The following is a 20,908-nucleotide window of genomic DNA, read 5'->3' as shown; positions in this document are numbered from 1 at the left end:
GACTTTGTACCTCAAAATAATGAATTAGTATCTCAAAATAATGAATTAGTATATAGAAATAAGGAGAAACTTTCTAAAACTGACTAATATTTAAAAATAACGACTTACTTAACTCAAAATAATGAGTTAGCATCTTAAAATAAAAGGATCTCAAAATAATGAATAAGTGCTTCAAAATGAGAACTTACATATTTCAAAGCAATGAGAAGCTTTCTCAAAATAAAGATCTAGCATCTCAAAATTATCCCTTAAGTCATTACTTTTAAATATTTGGTTATTTTTTTGAAAAAGTTTCTCATTATGTCTTACTAGTTTTTTTTTCACCATAATGGTGGAAATGGGATTCTATTATGTTTGTAATATTGAAAAAAAAAGGGAAAAAATGCAGCTGAAAAACAAAATAGGGCATTAAAATTGCAGTGGCTCAGTGTTTTTATATGGGGTCATGCTTGCTTTGCACGCATGCAGATTCAAAATAATCTTTGTATGACACTGCGTTTGAGTAACATGAATAATTTAGTCTCTCCTCCTTGAAAATCTACTCTGAAAATTAGAATAATATAGTTTAAATGACGAGTCTTGGATACAGCATCTTGACTTACAGAAGAGATTTGACATTGACTCTGGTTTGAGATTACAGTTTATCAGATGGTTATGAGTGCCTATGAGATATGCATGAAAGTGTTTGATTGGACAGGTGCCGGTGGATAAACTGTCTTAGTCAGGGGTACTGACATTTTAGGTCAGAGAGGTGAGAGGAGAGAGCAGATGGCACTCAGGAGGGGAGACGGAGCTGGCAGAAGACCTAGACACTGGAGTGGGAAAGCTCTAGGTTAAGTAACAATTTATGGTACCAATTTACAATAAGACTACCCTTATAAATGAGTTGTACATGGTTTATAATAAGGTTATTGATTAGGTTGTAAACACTATAAGTCAATGAATTATTAAACACAGTTTTCATACATTGATTTGGGATCACTATTTGGCAAAATACAGTTACTGCTTACTACTAATTAATCTAAATGAGTTGCAAAAGGGAGCCTTATTGTAAAGTGTTAGCACCATAATATACCACTTCAGTGGCACATCAACACCTGTGATAATAATGAGGAAAGCTGATGATAGCATGCTGAAAATGACAAGGTAAATAATACAAAACATTACTGTATGAATCTAGTCATTTGATATGTTAATTTGATACCAAATTAAGATTTCTGACTATTAAGATATACTGACTGTGGTTAAATGCTAGTAAGTTATTAACAATATCTGTTGATAGGTATAAATTCAGCTGATGTAGATGACAATGTAAGCATAGTAAACAATGAGATCAGAAGCTTAACAGCACAGATAAATGTGGGATCACTATTAGGCAAGCAACAGGTCATTATTGGCCTTTTTATCTGATGTGTTGCTAATAATAGCTTATTTAATGTTTACAAAGTGTTTACAACCTAATTAATAACCTAATTATAAACCATTTAAAAATAACTTATAAGGCTAGTCTTGTAAGGTAGTATCCAATTAACATCATCATCAACATTTTGGTAAATACATTATGCAATTAAAGGAGGGTTGAACAGGAAAACTTTAGTGAAATATGCGATTAGTGTGCTCCTGTAAGCATGCAGTACAAAACAACTACTTAACATATAAACACAGAACTCCTTTTCCTCTGAATATCATTTATTGTTCAATCTACATCAGTCAGTCCTTGGACAAACTGCCTCCACTCATTTCATAGTTTGTAGGATACATTTATGACCAAAGAACACATTTCACACTGCTACAGATTGACAGAACTGCCATATCGAATGATAAGATATCTATTTACTGTCATGCTGAGTGTTTTTATCAGTAGTAATGACTTACTGATGCTGTTACTGCTGCTAGTGTGGCTTCTGGCATAATAATGGCATCTATAAGTCCAGTTGGTGGATGGACGGCATTCCATAGTATCGTCCGTCTATGGTAGGAATTGGTACTGTAATTTACAGTTAGATGAGGCTGGACCTTACATTGTCTGGCCCAGCTTAAAACAAATAGACAGACAGTGTAACATGTTAATACCTTGTAGAAAAAATCATATGCATTGATACTTTCACCAATCCTCATAGCACAATGTCTTACTTGTACCTATGTTTATTAGTTGTGCAATATTTGAAGATAGTAAACAGCTATGATCGTATAGAGATCTTAATGTATCTACAGCTTTGTATATCCTTTTGGTTATGAGGATTAGCATAGTCATCCTGTACCTAATAGTAGTTCATGATTACACTGAATATAAAAAAAGACCTCCGCAGAGTGACACTTCTGTACATGTATGTGTTCTTGTTTTGTACATAGCTGTAACTTTCATTTTCACATTGTCTCACTCTGTCTCTCACCATATTTTTATGGCAACTCCTTGTAGCTTCACTTTGGCAGTCAAACCCAGTGGTGTGGACTATGGATGGAGGACCCACAGCCTCCCTTGTCCAAAACGCTCGACTCTCAGAGAGTCGAGTCATCGCAAGACCCGCATTCCTGCCATGCCCTCAGACGACGGGCAGTCTTGTGCAGCATAGTTCCTTGTATAGTCTTTGATAGTTTGTTTGTTGTTAGTGCTTTTGCAGCTAACCAATGTTGTGCTAGTTTGTAGAACCCCCTTTTGTCTGGCTGGTCTGTAAAAGGCCGTTTCACAGTTAAGTCCCAAGCAGCAGTCTTTGCTCAGGGGTGGGGTGAGAGACACCAGAGGCTCTGAAGGGCCGGTAGTGCTGGTCCAGTCACTCCAGCCAGATGCTAGACCAGTGGTTCCCAATATTTCCCATCGCTTATACACTGAAAAGCTTTTCAAGCTCCTTCATCTTTGTGCCATATTGTTTTATTTTATCATGCAAGACTCTCTGTAATCCTCATTATTAGGAAACACTGTGCTAGCCCAGATAGACCAGCCTTTCATGGCATGCAGCTAATACGGCTATTTCAGCTATAAAACTGGCTGTTTGAAGGATATATTTCTTGCAGCGGTATTAGACAAAGTACACTGTAATGAAAGCTGGAAAGACAATGTGTGTGTGATGGAAGCTTGTAATATGACACTTGTGAGCCATGTAATACATAGGAGCATCTGATGTTAGCTGTATTAGCTACAGGTGCTAGCCTTTTTGTGGTTTTAATGGCTGACTGGGGTAAAGGCCTGTTTTTGCTGTCGCACTTCAGGGCCCTGGGTCTGTCCGTGACCTTTGACATTAGGATCATGAACCATCTCTCAGGGAGAGGCTTGAACATCCAAAGGCCTTATTCAAAATCTGGATGCCAAGATGCAGGTCAATGAGGAAAGAAGAAAAAGTATCCGACCACGGTCTGCGTTTACTTAAAGTAGTTAAGACTTAAAAGGTTTCATATGAACAGGCAAAGTTGTCATTTTTGTTGAGAACAAATATTCTGTGGAGGATACTTTTTCGCTCTTGTATTCACTTGCATTCCCCTCAGCTTTGCTTCTCAGCTTTCTCACTCCCCTCCTGTCGTCCTCTAATTCTTCTTCTTCCCCTCACAGGCTGTTTTTGTCCGGCAGCTCGGCCTCTGGACTGCGGGGGAAGTAGACGGTGGCTTTGTGCTCCTCATAGCGGTCGATGTGCTTGAGGTGTACCACCATGTGCAGGGCGTAGGCTAGGACGAGGAGCAGGATCAAAGACGTCACCAGGCCCATGAGGATGGCCGGTGTCAGGAATGTGGCGCAGTCGCTGGCCGACGCGAACTTGTCTGACTGCACATTGAAGGCCTGGATCTGGAGGAGCAGAGAAAGAGAGAGCAGAAAGACGAGATTAAACTAAAGAGGACAACTGGCTCTTACTGGGCTTACCAGGCACAGAGACACTGGGCAGATGGACAGGTTGGGACAGCCTAGCAGATGGTTAAACAGACAGTGTACAGACAGATTGACAGACTGCCAAACAGACGGTAAACAGACAGACTGACTGACTGACAGCCAAACAGGTGGAACACAAAAGGAAAAGGCTGGCAAACATACAGACACATGCACACACGTAGGAACCAGGGGAAAAGGCTATGATATAACAGTGAATGTGCAGACATTACTGGAAGAGTTACACAACAAAAGCTGCGCCCCTTGTGCGACAGTGTACCTGGAAATCAGTGAAAGTGATGTGCCAGTTAGCGGATGTGTCAGTGTGGGAGCTGGGCACTAGCAGGGTGTCATATTTGTGCAGGCTGCTGACGTGCTGGCAATGGTAAGATGAGGTGGCCGGAGCGTAGACCTCGCTGGCGTTGAACGTAGCCTCCTGGGTCCAGTTGTAGTGGATGTGAACACTGTCTAGCGTGAACCAGTTTTGACCAGCTGCCTCATAAAAAGTGTTAGACATCTGAAGTCTGAACAAAGAGAAATATAGAGTAAAATAAAGTTAAATGAATATGACTTATGTATGGAAAATAGACAAACAAGAGTTTGTGGATTCTATCATGTTGACTGTTTCACTAAAATTCAACTTTTATTATTTTTTATCAGTTGCCTCCCCAATTATTGTTTATAACTTATTTAAAAAATGTGGGGTGGCAGGGCATGAACTGTTTCTGGCTTCTGAAGGGGGGCCAAAAGTTTGGGAACCACTGATGTAAGGGATAAAATACAGTGAGTGGGTTATTATTGCAAAATAAACTCCAGCAGGGTAATCCAGGGAGCTATTTTGCAAGAATGACCCACTGACTGTACATTATCCTGCTTAGTACATGGCTACATACTAAAAAAAAATAATAATCTGACTCAAAATATTAATTTAAAAATGATCTTATTGCTCTTGCAGTGTGTATGATCAAAAATGCACCCATAACAATGGTCTGTTCCTCATGGGAGTGGTCTGCTATTAAGAAATAACAGACCTTTGAATGCCATAATTGACCAGTCAGAATCGGTTACCTAATCAGACTTTTTTAAATACTAATATTCAAAATATTTGAATTGAGTAAGTATGTGCATTTCACCTGATTACTAGACCCCGCAAGTCCTCCACATCACCAAACTGTAATGAAAGCCTGTAGAAAAGCAAAAACACAAATATTAAAATATCTGATTTAGCACAATAATTCAGAGGAATTCTCTCAGAAGATCACAAGAAATTAAACTGTTATTCTTTTCTAGCTATAGTACTCAACATTTAGTTAGATTGTGTTATTTTTACTTCTGTGTCCAATAAAAAATACTATTAAATCAATGCTGATGCCTTGGCTGTAAATGTAGAGGTCAGCTTTTGTCATATTTGTCATACAGTATGTTTCCATCCCTCCTTATCATATATGTTGCAAGGTTATTATATTTCACTAAAATTAAATAAACTTAAACTTGGTGTGAAAAAAACATTTAAGTTAACTAAAAACAACAACACCAAAACTAGACATTAGAAAAAAAAAAACAAAAAAAAAAACTGAAAACTAATTGACCTGTGCACTTATAAAACTAACTACACAACATGAAAACATACAGTAAATGCCTTTAGTTTTTGTTTTAATCACTTTGGTCCAATTTGTACTGAAACTAGGAAGTCTACATGACTGTGAGTCAGTTGCCTTGACAATGTGTTTATATTGTAAAACGCTATTCACAACCTCTTAAATCTTAAATGTTCTTAAAAATATTACTTGACAAATATACTCTATATCATATTTAAAAAAAAATAATAATGAAACCAATAAAACCTAAACTAAAACTAAACATTTTTAAACAATAAAAACTAAACTGAAATGAGTGAACCCACTCAGAAAACTAAGTGAACATTAAATGAATTGAAAATAAAACCAAAACAAAACAACAACAAAAAAGAAAAGTAGAAAAGTATAAGAACTGAAATGTGAAACAATTCACTAAAAACAAATTCCTTGAACACAGGTTATACTTCCGTCAGGTTTGACTTACGTAGCTTTCTCCTTGGTGCAGATGGAGCCTTTAGTGTCTACGGGTGAGTTGGGGTTGAAGACCTTCTCAGTCAGATCAATGAAGGTGTGGTTCCTGTAGCGGATTGCCAGGCGTTTTGCCTTGAACAGAATGCAGGTTTTCCCATTGTAAGACACACTCAGCGGGCCGTACGGCCCCATCAGAGACTGGAGCAGCTTCCTCTTACTGTGAGACATCCCCGGCTGGTGCCAGTTAAAAGGCTGTGAACACATGAAGAAATGAATTAAACACAGGAGAAATAAAGAATCTGCAGTAAACTGGCAACCAAAGTGTGGGCAGCAGCAGTTTTGCATTTTTTGACTGTCCTCTAGAGGGCGATCAGATTTTTATGCAGAGACATACTCATAAGCTGTGTCCCATTTCAGGGGTTGAATGTGGCCCACAAAAGGTGTATGCCCTAAAGGTTTTGCAGATATCGCTCCTCCTTGAATAAGAAAGTTGAAATAGCCAAAATGTAGTAAATACACTCTATCAGGAGAACTTTACTGGCTAAGCAGTGGTGTTGATTAGACGGCTGAACTGAGGCCTTGTGTTTGACCTTAAGTTTTAAGTGTGCTGTTTTTCTTGCTTGCTTGTTTTCTTTGCTCTTTTAACCTTTGTAAAGTGTCTTTAAGTACCTAGAAAAGTACTTGATGAATAAAATGCATGATTATTTGTATTATTAAAATATATATAGACCAGTCATTAGAGCAATAGAGACCAAACATTCGAAATATCGCATTATTCAATATTAGCAGCCCTTTCAGTCAGACTGTTTTTCTTCTACATCACCACCTAACAGCTCCATACAACTGATACAAAGCAAGCTTGTTTTAGTGCGCAGCCTGCTGTGCCTCCCTCTTATGCATGCTGTGATCACCTTTCTTTGAAGCTTGTCACTCTGACCATAAAATGTCAGTCATGTGTAAAGTTCAGTGTTCCAACCACCACTGAATTTCAAGTGAGGGATGAGCAGCGCTGTCTTCTCAGTAGAAAACAGCAGCTTTCAGAATTTACATATAATAGCACGGTAGACTGCATTTCTGCACTGTGCTCATTGAAACTGCCCCCTCTAGCTGTTTAATCTCTTTACTCAAAGGCCACATCTCATTGGAGGGCATTTGGGCTAATCCAGCTCTACACAGAATGTAAAGTAGTGGTCACAGTGGTTAGGAAGTGGTTGTTATTAGTTTTTGCTTGTTTGATGTAAAATATTGTTAAGTATGTTAACTATGATGGCAATTTCCTAAACATTTAAAATCTACAGTACTGATATAGTAGCTTTGGAGAGGTTACTGCAAGAAATCAGCTACAGGAGCAAAATATAACAATTGTGCATCCAAAAATGAGTACTGCAACCCAAATAGCAAGTTGGAGCCATAGATATAATGTATATTATATCCTATTTAAAATACAGTCTACGGTTTAAGCAAGTAGTTTTTGTTAGCCCCCTCCTCCCTAGATTGGAGGAAGCTCAGGCAGGCTGCAGGAACACTACAGGAGCACAAGATGAGTGCAAAATTGTAATTTGATGATAACAAGTAAGGATAGTTCCTATACTCTAAGTTGATCAGCTGTTCATAACTGTCTGTTGTGCATCCATGTGAAGCTGAGCCTGTTATTCTGAAAATAAAAGCCCACTACTCTGAAAAAACACACTGTGAAACTGAAGTTCAGTGGTTGTCTGTCTCTCTGCCTGTCAGACTTCACTGACATATTGCTCAATTACCCCATTATGAACACCTACGCCATCTAAAAGATTATTAATGATTTCTTACAAGTCATAAGACTCTTACTCAATGGGAGGACATTCAGCATTAATTTTAACTCTAATTAATGTGAAACTAGCAAAGAATTACACAAACTATGTCAAATCTTGTCAGAAAAGCCAGTATTTTCCAGCATGTCATTTTATGATTTATTACAGTAAATATATTACAGAGTTCTACTTTAATCTAACCATACCTGGATGCATCGGCTGATATAGCACAGTTTTTTTTACTGATTTTCAGTCAGTGTGGTCCCGTTATTTGTGGGTGGCGAGGATGTTTTACCTCTGGTGAATGTGAGACCAACAATATTCCCACATCCAAGGTCAGGCAGTGTGGCAGAGAGAGTGCACTCTGTTTTGTCTGCGTGCATCCCAGTGCGTGCGTGTGTTTGTATGTGTGGACAAGAGGGTGAGGTAGATGTAGGAGATACTGAGAGAGTGTGTGTGTGTGTGTGTGTGTGTGTGTGTGTGTGTGTGTGTGTGTGTGTGTGTGTGTGTGTGTGTGTGTGTGTACCTGCAGTATTCTCCTGAGTGGGTTTTCATCTTCAGGCGTCAAAATAACCTCTTCACTTTCTAAGCCGTACCCACCATCTTGACCTGAAAACACACACAGACATTACTGTGCGATGAAAGATTATATCAGTATACATATGTTAAGCTGATTGCAATGCTGCATTGCAGATTGCAACATAATCATAAAAGTTCAGCTGATTGCACACATGCAACACACACAAATAAGCACAAAGAGATCCTGTGTACACCTCGGTGCTCAGGCACTATCTATTTCCAGTTGTTTTGCGTCATCACAGTGACTCATCAGCAGTCTATTTCACAGTTACGGTAGTATTGTTTGGTGTTTACAAATACTCTTCATCTTGTTCCAGAAACATATGATTTATGATCATATAATTTAAAGGCTTGTCTCCATCGCTTTTTTCTGCCTTTTTGTCAAAGAGGCCTAAATATAGGCACACAGCTGAATTGCATCTGAGGTGTATGGATCACACACACACACACACAAACACACATACACACACGCCACACTTCAAAATCTGTTAGTATTACAATGTAGCAAAGATGTCTCTGGGATTGAGAATGAAATGCTTTTGTCAGGACTATCTATCCAATACATCAGCGTCAAAATTACCATGGCAGGTCTGATTGAATCAGGCCTTGTGTCACAGCAGATTTGTTACTTACTTGATGTGACTCTTGTTGCTTGTTTGGGGTTCTCTTTGCTGTGGAAAAGACAGAAGACACAATAAGGTCTTGTGATCAGAAGATGTAGGGAAATGTTGAAGGTTTTTCTTCTTTTTTTTTAAATTATATTGCTCTATAATATGTACAGGGTGCTTGTTTAGCATTTTCCCTTAATCAGGGAAGTTTATTTTCTAGTGATGCAGCTGCAGCAAACAGGGACAAAAAGAATTAGTGCTGCACAATTATTTGAAATATTATCAAAATTGCAATATGACCACATGTAATATTGTGTAAACTGCAGAAGCAGCATTTTTAGTAATAGTAAAATGTCTGACAAAATAGCATTATAATGGAGTGCTGCAGAGATGCCCTGGCCTACAAAGCTTGTTCTCCAGATGCAAGAAAACGTGTTTGTTTAGTTCTGTCCCCAACAAATGTCACATTATCATCATTTTAATTGCTTGGGTGTTGTTTTTTTTTGTTTGTTTGTTTTTTCACTCTTTCTGAGTGAAAATTATGCAAAAAATATCAACCACACTAAACATGAATCACAATCTCCACCAAAATGAATGCCATATGATTTTTTTTACCATATTGTGCAGCCCTAATAAGAATATTGCATATTCTAAAATGAATTTTATTAACTTATTATATTAGTACTTGTATACTCAGTGTTTTTATATTTAGTAAAAGATGATTATGCCCACTTTCATACACATTTTATACAACATGCTTATGTGCTACTTAACTATAAATAATTTCTTCAAATGAGAGAGAGGCTAATTGGCCTATGCATTGGTTTTGTCTGCTGTTAAGCACAAAGACACTTATTTTCTTAAAAAGTTTTAAGCTCTTTAAGCAGAGAGAATGGAGGACAGTCAAACTGAATGAGAAAAGATGTTAAATACAAAACTGTTTATGTAAACAATAGGCTAAGGCAACGATCTTACAAAGGTGCAGTGATATTGCCTCCATTTTTGTACATAATATTTCTTTTCCAATTGAGAAAACTAATAAAGTAGACAAAAAAAGTGCATTGTTTTACACATTTAAATTCCTAACTTCACAGGTAGGACACAGGGAATGTAAATGTCCATCCCCTTTGCACTTAACCTTTTTCAAATAATGTCCAGACCTATTAAATTATTAAAATGACTTTTGTGGACAGTGCACAGCTGCAGAAAATCACTCAGGATAAACTCTGAAGATGTTGAATACAGAATATTATGACCAGTTTACAAAGTAAATAGGTTTGCTGGGTGTCTATGTTGGAGGTCTTCAGTGTTGGTGTGATGATGTACTGCTTTTACTAAATGACGGATCTTTGATGTAGGACTGACCTACATAGTGCACAAGGGACAGAGGACAAACCACTTCCTTTTCCTTCACGTTTGTCCTGGCTGTCGTCCTCTCAGTCTAACTACTAAACCCTGCGTAGCCTTGGAGTTCTTGAAGCTTATCCTGATCCTTTTAACTGTCTAATCAAAGACGTAATACGCCTGCAATGGGCTTACTGAGCGGCGCTGACATGGCCAGTGTTGCTTGTTGTGATGGTCCACCCAGTGCTCCGACTGTGTGGTCTGTCCTTGCATGTCCGACATGATCTCCTGGCCTGGCTCACTAATCTCCACACAATAGCCAGTTATAATGGGCTTGTAAAAGGTAAACCTTAAAACCTGTGGGAGCGAGCGTGACGACAAGCATCTGTCTTTAGTGTGATGTCACCTAAGACTATTTGTTCATCAGCTGTAGTCACAGGTATTTCAAATCATTTTCTGAATCACAGCACAACAAAAGCAGAGTCTGTAAGGATGTTCATCTGTGTCTCTGTTATCTTTAGTTGAATAGTAACACTGTGATCTTGTAGGAAAAGCCTTTTTAGAAGATACATGAGATAGAGGATGACCTGAATATTTATACTAAATTTAAACACACAAAAGCCGGTCAATAGCTGTGACAACTGTTGTCCAGACTCTCGTGGAACTACCCCATATACTGTGATTCAGCTGCGGGATCTATGAAGGGCACCTCAAGGCTAAATTCTATTTCCACATATATATTTTTTTTTTCAGCATCAAACAATTCTGTTGGCTCAACTTAATTTTTTATTGAGTTTAATAGGTTTGGTCAAACTAATTTCACTGTAGTAAAATTAAACAAGTAAATGAAGTTGAATGAAGTAAATTATGTCAGACCAACAGAATTATGTACTTCTGAGGCATAAGGTGCACTCAAAAATTATTCTTTGAATTAACTTAATAAAATCACATAGTATTTCCACGTGGCTTAGCTACTCTGTTGATCCAAATTGGGTCAACTTAATGTACTGTATTATGCTTAGTTTAACTTATTTACTTGGGTTGGGTCCAACTTAATTTAGTAGGGTTGGTCAAACTAATACCACAGTAGTAAAATTATGCCAGTAAATGGAGTTCAACTCAACTCAACTCAAGTAAATTCAAATAAATTGTGTTGGCCCAACAGATTTGATTAATTTAGAGGCCTACATTACAGTCAAAAGTTATTCTTTGGACAAAATTATTGAAAATATGACAAGGTATGTGATTGAATGGCTTTATTTTCAGCATTAAGCAATTCTATTGGGATAACTTAATTTACTGGGGTTTTATCAACTTCATTTACTGATGCAATTTTATTACTGTAAAATTAGTTGGACTAAGCCTATTAAACTGAGTTGGACACAATTTAAGGAAATTTAAGTTGGAGCAGAATTGCTTAATGTAGAAAGAAAGCCATTCAAACACATGGAAATACTTTCCATGAATTAATTCTGTTAATTCAAAGAATAACTTTTGAGTGTAACTCAGGCCTACATAAAAAAGTACAACAAAAAAAGATTACATTCTTATTAAGCTTCAGTTGTTCCTCATATTCTCCTTTCCATAATCTGAAGCAAGTATGGAGCCTTGTCTTAAGACATGTATTTTTTCATTTGCCTTTCGTGCTCAAAATCTAACTGGATGTTGTCCAAATTCAAGGAAATGATGGCTCTTTTCACGTCACTGTGACATTTTCACCGATTGGCTCAAGGGCCGTACTGTTGGCTCATTCACCCATGGATGCCATGCACAATATCTCAGACACAGCTGTCTACATCTTTTTTCAAACATTCTGACATTTTTAAAATTGTACTCATTGGTCCTGGATGGACAGTGTAATTAAAGATCAAAATAAGGCGAGCAGATTTGGAGAGCAGCAGCTAACAAATGAAAAGGTATTAGCACGTCCTGTGTCTGATACTTTCAGGATGCCAGACATATCAGCACCAGCAGCCTGGAGCAGTTATCTACCCGTCTGGTGCAGTTTCCACCTGGGCAATATTGTGTAGTTTAGTGCCAGATGGATTAGGATTAGTGGTAAGCACAGGCCAGGTCCACTAGAGCCCAAATATGGAGAGACGTAGGCCCTGAACAAGATGAAGAGATTAAGGCCTGATGTCAGAGCCGACGGTATTCTGGACAGTTCAAGTGCTAATTTATACATCTGAACTGACCTACGAAATCATGACTTCCCTTACACCCAGGCACTAATTGAATTAAGTTCCACATGCTGGATGAAGAGGTTTAAGGTTATTTAACTAAATTTGTGTAACTGGTATCCCCTCATGAAATACAGTCAACCAAATCTCAAATTATTATATGTAAGTAATTTCTTTGGGTACTTTAATGAGTCTTATTTCTAGTCTGTAATTTTACTCTCACTAATTATGCATTTAACTATGTAATGTACTTTTAAAATCATAATTCACTGGTGAGCAGGCCTACAGTTTGAATTATTATCCAGATCTGCATTTTTTGGTCAATACAGCTATCTGATTGCAAATGCTGTAATTTACTCTTAATCTCATGCATTAAGTATCAAAGGTTAAAAAGTAACTAATGCGAGAGTAGTTTTCAAAGACTTTGTCTGTGCTTTTACTTCAGTATTTCTTAACACCAGTAGTATAACTTGTAGTCTACTAATATTTCTGTAATGCACCAGTACTTGTACTTGAGTACAGATTTTCAGTACTCTTTCTGCTACTGCATAATAGTACTTCATGTTCTCAATTGAATGAGTAAAACAATGTGCATATGAGAACACAGATGGTGTCACATTTTGCAATAAGATAAGCTCATGGTATGCAACATGTAGATGAAGGCTACTTATTCATTGTGCAGCATCGATTTTGACTTTGGGCCACCTGTGACACAGCTGGAGAGTTATCACATGCATTTACTGAAAAAATCAAGTGAAATTGAGTGTAGAGCCGGGAAATATATCAATAACATATTGATACTGTGCTATAAGATGAGATATCGTCTTAGATTTTGGTTATCGTTATATCGCGATATTACAGAAGAGTTGTCTCTTCCTGGTTTTGAAGGCAGCATCACAGTAATGTGATCACTGGTCATTTTGTGAACTAACCAGACAGTTCTAGCTGTTCTGTTATTTGCCTTTACCCACTTACTCATAATATCCACATGACTAATTACTCATTAAAAAAATCTCATTGTGTTAATATTTTGTGAAAGCACCAAAAGTCATGCCTACACTATTGTCACAATATTTGAGAATTTACAGTATGATATTTTAGAGAAAATGTGTGTGTTGAGACCTATATTGTATATTATGGAATAGCCTACATTAAATAGCCTGTAACTGAGTTCATCTTCAGTCCAGTCAAACAGATAAAAATGGCTGAATGGGAGCTGCAGTTCAGCCTCTTCAACCTACATACTGCTGTGTCCATGCGGTTGCCAGCTCCAACGTCAGTATCGTGATTGGCTAAATTAGAGACTAGAGAGTGCGAGTACATGTTGGCATATATGTGTAGACATTCGTATGAACTTAGTTGCACGTTATGCCTGCATCTACTACTTCATGACCTCATAGGTAACAATATGACATTTTACTTATAAGGTAAATCCAAATATTTACATTAGCCCAGGTGAATGCTGGGTAAGCATGTTTGTATATATGGAAGAGCTGCCAAAAGCACTACGCCTTTGGCAGCTGACGGTTGTGACTGAAACCTCAGCAGCATGGTAGATACTTGGACGGTGCTCACTTATCACCTGCACTGATATGTGAAACCTTACAAGACTTATAACATAAAGGTTAAAATTTGCTTGCGGACATCTTCATATCTGATTTACATATTTATGAATCCATGTAAACAGTGCAGCTACATTTGCTGATTAATAACTGTTTGTGTCTTTGTAAAGAAGCTGCATATGCAGCTGCACCCCCCACCCCTCCTCACCCCGACCCATCCCAAACACAAGTGAATAAACACACATTCCTCTGCACCCACCCAGGCCTCAGCTGGCTGAGAGGAGCCAGAGGAGTGTGTGCAAGCATGAGTGTGTGTGAGTGCTAACTAAAGCCCAGTCGTTTGTTCCTGTGCCAGTTTCGCGAGGTCAGCAACGCAGGACTGCTGCGGCCCCGTCATTGGCTCAGCCTGTCACACGGTGCCTGGGTGCTGAACAGGCCCTTTATATAATCAAAGCCATGCCAGAGCCACTCCTTGGCTCACCTCGCTCCCTCTGCATATACCCTTAAATATGTGCGCACGCAAGTTTACAAACATGCACCCGCACATCACATAATGTCCAAATTAGCAGTGCAAGATGAACCCGAATTCATTATGATGCTTATTAGTCTGTGATGATCACAATTACTTTTGGATAAGTAAGTGTCCTGCTTATAAATATTAACAACAATGAGAATCATCTGTGCTGCTAATGGTATATCGATCAATACGTTTTCATGCAGCGTATTCACTGGACATCCTTATTCAACACCGTGGATGGATGACCGATTATCATCCCTCATCTGTGCCTGTGCTGTGTGCTGAGGAGCACAGAAAAGGTGTGGTGCCTGCTACCCAAACTTGTAAACAAATCCTCTTCGCCTCTGCTACAGCCACAGAGTGCTGAGCCACTGCACTCGGACTCTCTGTGAACCACCATCAAGCCTTTACATCACACTACAGGAATACAGTGTTGAGGAGGAATAGCTAGTTGTTAGTGTTGTGAAGAGCGGTATCTAACTATCCTCTATGTGAGTCATTTAGCTCATTCTAAACCAGAGGTGCACAGAGATGACATGATCTCTATTTGTATCTGTGTGTGTTCAACCAACAAAATTATCTGTATTCAGATAAAAGACCAGAAGTTTAGTTTAATTTATTAGGAACCATGTTAAAACTACTGTACTGCAGCAGCTATTCTTACTTGAGGTGCACAAAAAGCTTATATTGTGACAGTGTACCACATTTAAATTGTGGCATGTACAGTAATATACAACATTACACAGTACAAAGACTAGAACACGCACATACAGACAAGACAAGCTCCTGGCATTTCAAATTCCAGGTAGATGATATTCAATTATCACTTACCCTACTACAAGTATACTACATTCATAGACACATAATTTACCAAGAAATGAAAAAAGATTTTTAATGCAAGCATAAAAGAGACCCTCAACAGCCAGAAGACACATCAACACAGTTAAACTCAAATTTCTATTTATTCCATGTTGATTAGAAGTTAAGCAACAAAAAGCATGGTCTTTAGTCAAAAGTTACTGCATTAGTAACATTTTATCTTTTTATTTCTTTTAACATTTTATAATGGAAGGAATTCCACTGAAACAGCTCTGTACATAACCATTTGTTTGACAGTGGTTGTTCTTAATATAAAATTTAAAATTTATTAGTTGTCATATCTATCTATGCTGAATGATAAATTCTTATATAAACATCTCTGTAACAGAAAAAAATGTTATAAAGACAAGTAATGAATAGATTAATTTGTTTTTAACATAGAACCAAGTGTTTTGTTTTGTTTTGTTTTTTACAAATATTCATTGACAACACAATTGTTCTGCATACAAAGCATTAACATTCTTTAATACTGGTATATAGCTAATTATGAATTATTTTAACTTTGAAGTTAACTAAGTTTTATGAACTGAAGCCCAACACCACCACCCCTTTAACCGGGGGACATTTAACAATCAGAAACTGTAAGAAAATATTTTATAAATCAAAAGATTCTGACTTGCATTAGAAATAGAAACTTCACATTAAGGAAAAAAAAAGGATCCTGGTCGATGCAACCTTTTTTTTTAACTTAATCATATTGGATAATCATGGAGATGATTTCTCCCAAATAATGCACAACTTCAGATAGAAGAATTATCCGTTTTCTTATCATTGTCTGTGCTTTCCCAAATAAAGTATCCAGGTTCAGGTGCATCACTACTGTATACAACAATTTTCATTAAAAAATATTACAAGAACACAGAAGATAGCATTAGACTAGATTTTGGTTTCTCACCCCAGAATCATTGTCACTGTGTATATCAATATTATATCAGACTACAGTGATGTGTTCTTGTACTCATGTTTCCTTATATTATGCCTACATGAAATTTCAAACCCAGCTATGATAGTATTTCACAATGTACAGGGTGAACTATTTATGCAAAGTAATGTTAATCTCAGAGACAGTGTTATTTTGGTGATATATGTAAAAGACGTTCTAATTTCATTCATTAAAAAGCATTCAATGGTAGGGTAAATAATTGTGTGCCTGTCACAGCAGGAAAACATGTCTTAATCCCACACTGTGCAGGTGCTGGCCTATTAATAGATTTATTAGTGCAGATTAAGCCTTAGGAGTTCACTGAGATGCCACTAACAGTCCTGCTGCCATTTCAGTGTAGCTTTGATTGTAACCTCAAATTTGACCTCGGGTCAAGCGTTGGACTTGTTTAAATCGTCCTACACCTCAGTGCCGGTGTTTGCACCCTCACATCACAACTGCATTCAACTCACTCATGATTATTCACCTTTGATTTATCTGGTCTCACTCTGTTTTGGTCTCTGAATCTGTCTAGCCGCAAAATAAACAGGGCAACACATACTTATTAAGTTAAATAATATGTAAATACTGCTAATATCAGAGATTAACGCTTTTTAACCCTTTAATCTTTCTTTGAAAGGGGATCACTGATCAGTCTTCCACTGGAAATCCAATACTTTACCTCTAATCTGTGTCTATACTTGGGCTAGTTTGTGGTTCTTAAACAGTTTTAAGATACATTTGAGTGCAAGTTTACTACACTGTTGACCCTTTTAAAAGGTCAAGCAAAATAATCAATTAGGTTAAAGCTACCGTGACTGTCTCAATTTATTGCTAATGCCTCTATATGACCCAGAGAAGATAACAAGACCATCCATGAGAAGATTGGCTATTTCTGTATAGTTATTCTTAATGTCTGAAACCAGGTTTCAGGATTCTCCTTTGAATCAGATGCAACAAGGCTGTGTTTACCAGGCAGAGTTACATTAGCCAGTTAAAAAGAAGCAGGAGATTTTTATTTAAATAATTAAATTTTTCACCTTATATTTGGTGGTTATTATGATGGACACGCTACTGCTTTTGTCCACAGGGGCGTCCAAAATCAACACAATATAAAAGTTTCTAGTAGTAGCTTCAACTAAGTTTCAGTGCTGATCAACTACCGAGTAAGTCTTGCAGTTTGTCTTCTACCTGTTACCTATAGTTAAAATCCTACAAGTGTTTTTTATTTTCAGAGTTTCACATGATTATTTTAGAGCTTGAGAATTAATAGTTACTATGGGAAGATGTGCTGACCCCATTTAGTCTTTGTAAACATGTTTTCATTAGATACTGTGGATGCTATAATGTAATCTGAGTGTGCTGCAGCAGGCTCCAGAAATTGGAACATATTTGATTGAGTTGTGTAATTATTTGAGAAATGTACAGGGCCAGGTTAATTTAACACTGGTTTTCATTGGTAATTGAAAGTTTTTTTTTTATTGTAATTAAAATGTTGGATTTGTATGTAAAAAGTGATTAGTTTTTATATCTTATCCTGCTTTTTAAAAGTGGCACCTTACTCGTTCTCTGTTGGCAAACATAAATTGCGATGCAAAAGCTTAAATTACAACAGCATCAATAAACAACTATAAACTACAGCTGCAAAGTCTCATCTTGCAGTAGTTTTCCTCTCATTCTCTATTTTCCCTCTGTGCCGTTGACAGACTTGGATGAGTAAAGAGGTCGTTTCCAAAATTACATCTTAGTCTTTGGACCCCTAATCTGTACCCATATTTGGACCATATTCACTTTCAGTGTAAATGTGTTAAGCTTGGATTGTTTCAGAAATATCACCACCGCAGAGATTATTACAGTTATATAAAAATGTGCAAACATGGCAAATTTGTTAATTGATTTATGACATTTTGAACTGTATTTTGTTTTAAACGTTCAAAAGTCATCACTATTTCCAACACATTTCCTAGAAAGTATTTGGATTAGGATGAATGGTGTTGCTGCGGCAGAAAAATATATCAGTCCAGTACGTCCTTTCTGGTTAGTAATTTTAATAATTTTGGATATCAATCTAAGTCCAGTTCCATATTTGTCATATTACCACACATGTCAGTTACCACATAAAATTACTGATCCTTACTGAACATTTTCTCCTCATTATCTTCCTTAAACCCCGCGTCTGTCAGCGGCAGAGTCTTCTAACTCACTGTACCTTTCCTTCTGCATTTCCAACTGATGTTATGCACCCTACAAGGCCTCTGAAATGAAAGGCTGCTCTTATATAACAGCATCTTGGAGTGTGTCAGAGCGGAGAGTGTAGACCTGCGACTGGGGACCGCAACTGTTACGTTGCAGAGTTACGTACAAAAGTTTGATCCAGGGAATATAATGTAGGCTCAAAACCCCGGGAGAAATCAATGCAGCCATCCTCTGTCGGAGCAGTGAAAAGTTAAGATAGGGATATGTCAGGGGTTTCACAAACACGAGATTGAGCTGGAACGAAAGCAATCCCATGAGGCTTTTGTCTATTGAATTCTAAACCCAAGTTATCTGTGGCCTACACTTGCAAACATGTGTACAGATAAGACTGGGATTGTGCAGTAAATGAAAGCATGACATCAATAATCTATGTGTTTCTGTCCTGAAAGTGCAATAACAAAGCAGAAACTGCAGCCTATTATGGCTTTTTAGCATTTGCGCTATAGAGGATTGTGTGAGCCACCATGCGTGGCACAGTTTCAAGAGCCTTACATGGTTTTGGCACCATACTATTGCCTTGATGTCTCTGTAAGCAGAGCAGGAGCTGGTGCTAGGCTGACACCGTTGTGAGTACCCCCCAGGTTTGAGCCTTGAATATTTTATCCAGATTTGACCTGCAGGACTGCATGTGCATTATGCAGACATGGCCGGCTAGAATTCCCTTCTCCACTCTTCCTCTCTCCCCTCTCCTCCTCCTCTTCTCTCAATGACTGCATCAGTAAACAGACCCCAGCAGACCATCCCTGATGCATCGTCTCCTCTCCTCCCCTGTCCCATCCTTGTTTACCTTCCCTCCTCTCTCCTTTCCTACCTCTCCTGCAGGCCCACCACTGATGCCCCAGCCTTATTTAGCTCCTGCCAGACCAACACTACTGTACAGAGACAACAGCCCCATCCGTGATCGATGAGCAGCGTCTGATGCAGTCCCCAAGAATGAGACAAACAAAAGCCTCACAGCTCTCCCTGACACACCAATCCTGCCTGCATTCACCATTTCTGATGCACCCCAAGGTGAGACGGAGAGAAAGAAAAGACCCTCGGAGAGCACATCAGCATCCCCAGCATCCCTGCATGCATCTCCACCGTACCCCCCCTCCCCCCACACTCCTCCTCCCCTAACACCCCTCCTCTTGTTCTACAGCCGTATAGAGACAAGAAGAGGATGAATTTACCTTCTGTCCAGGATTTCAGGCACTTCGTCATAGGTGAGCCCCGGCAGCAGCTCTTCATCAGTGAAGGAGAGCCCGGGCCGGCTGAGAGCGGACAGCAAGGCGAGGGAGCACAGGAGGAATGCGTGTGCAGCCATTGAGACAATGAGAGGAGACTGCCGCTGGTTGAGCTCCGCTTCATAATCTGCTCTCCCCAGCAGTGCCTGACTCCCAGCTCCTTCTGACTGGCAGCGGTCTGGGCCAATCAGAAGGGAGCAGAGCCGATCAGCGTGCGTCACAGCCCCCCCCTCCTCTCCTCCTCCCTCCCTACTCCCTCTTCCTCTGTCATCCTCCTCTCACTCTGCTGCTCACCCTCCCACATCCACTCCACTGTGCTCTCTATCTTCTCTTCTCTGCCGTGCACACATAGCTGCAGGCAAGCCCTAAGTATAGACAGGCTCATTCTTTTTCATAACACAGCTCATCATACCTATGGTACCTACAGATGAAACACTCATACACATGTACACACACATGTAGCCTGTCGACACACACGTGCACACACACACACACACACACTGTGGCAAAGCAGCTCACGGACACACACACACACCTCTGTGGAAAATCACCTGGGAATGTCAAGGTCAGATTGTGGAAGAGGACAGGAGGATGTTGACATGACTTTAGGTGACCACACATACACACACACACACACACACATAAAACACAGCCATGACTGCATGACCTAGATCTCCAGTGTGCTGCCACAATAGCAGAATTAATTCACTTGATCTATGTGTTGTTGTGAGCACTGAGAGGGCCCGCGGCTGAGGAAATTGTCCACTGAGGCTGCAAATATGGATGACAGGAACAGCTGAGCAGCCGTGGGATGAGACGGGACGGGGAGAACGAGAGGGTCCAGCCCCGATGACCCTGACGGCTGATCCCGTTTCCTCCTCGTTATTTAGCCCCCCCACTCCCCGCCCATGCGTGTGATGCCTCAGGATCTTGATACATCCTCTCATTTCTTTTATTTCCATATTGGATGATGATGTGATGATTTTCAGAGCAGAACATTAGGAGTGGTTATATAACCAAATGTTGTGACCTACTATCATGGATATTCACATCGATGCGTGGCAATGATTCACACTAAAAGAGGGACTGCAGAGCGAAAATTTTATATCCCTGCTGTCTTTTTTCTGTCATAAATAAGACATTC

The 20,908-nt window shown here is 38.8% G+C and overlaps 1 protein-coding gene across 1 annotated transcript; it reads right to left on the bottom strand.

The window, feature by feature from the left end:
- Positions 1-1,671: 1,671 nt before the first annotated feature.
- atp6ap1lb (ATPase H+ transporting accessory protein 1 like b) lies at positions 1,672-19,918 on the bottom strand. Its single transcript, XM_084721161.1, has 7 exons — positions 19,711-19,918; positions 8,904-8,941; positions 8,218-8,300; positions 5,915-6,153; positions 4,987-5,037; positions 4,134-4,377; positions 1,672-3,775 (listed from the first exon to the last, which is right to left on the bottom strand). Exons 1-7 carry the CDS (start codon positions 19,842-19,844, stop codon positions 3,539-3,541), a joined length of 1,026 nt encoding a protein of 341 aa, XP_084577287.1. The 5' UTR covers positions 19,845-19,918; the 3' UTR covers positions 1,672-3,538.
- Between the last annotated feature and the right edge of the window lie 990 nt (positions 19,919-20,908).

This window comes from Lutjanus erythropterus, chromosome 6 (assembly GCF_056507025.1).
Source record: "Lutjanus erythropterus isolate fLutEry1 chromosome 6, fLutEry1.hap2, whole genome shotgun sequence".
Classification (NCBI taxonomy): Eukaryota; Metazoa; Chordata; class Actinopteri; order Lutjaniformes; family Lutjanidae; genus Lutjanus; species Lutjanus erythropterus.
Note: the sequence above shows the minus strand (reverse complement) of the source record. Positions and strands in the feature narration are given on the sequence as shown.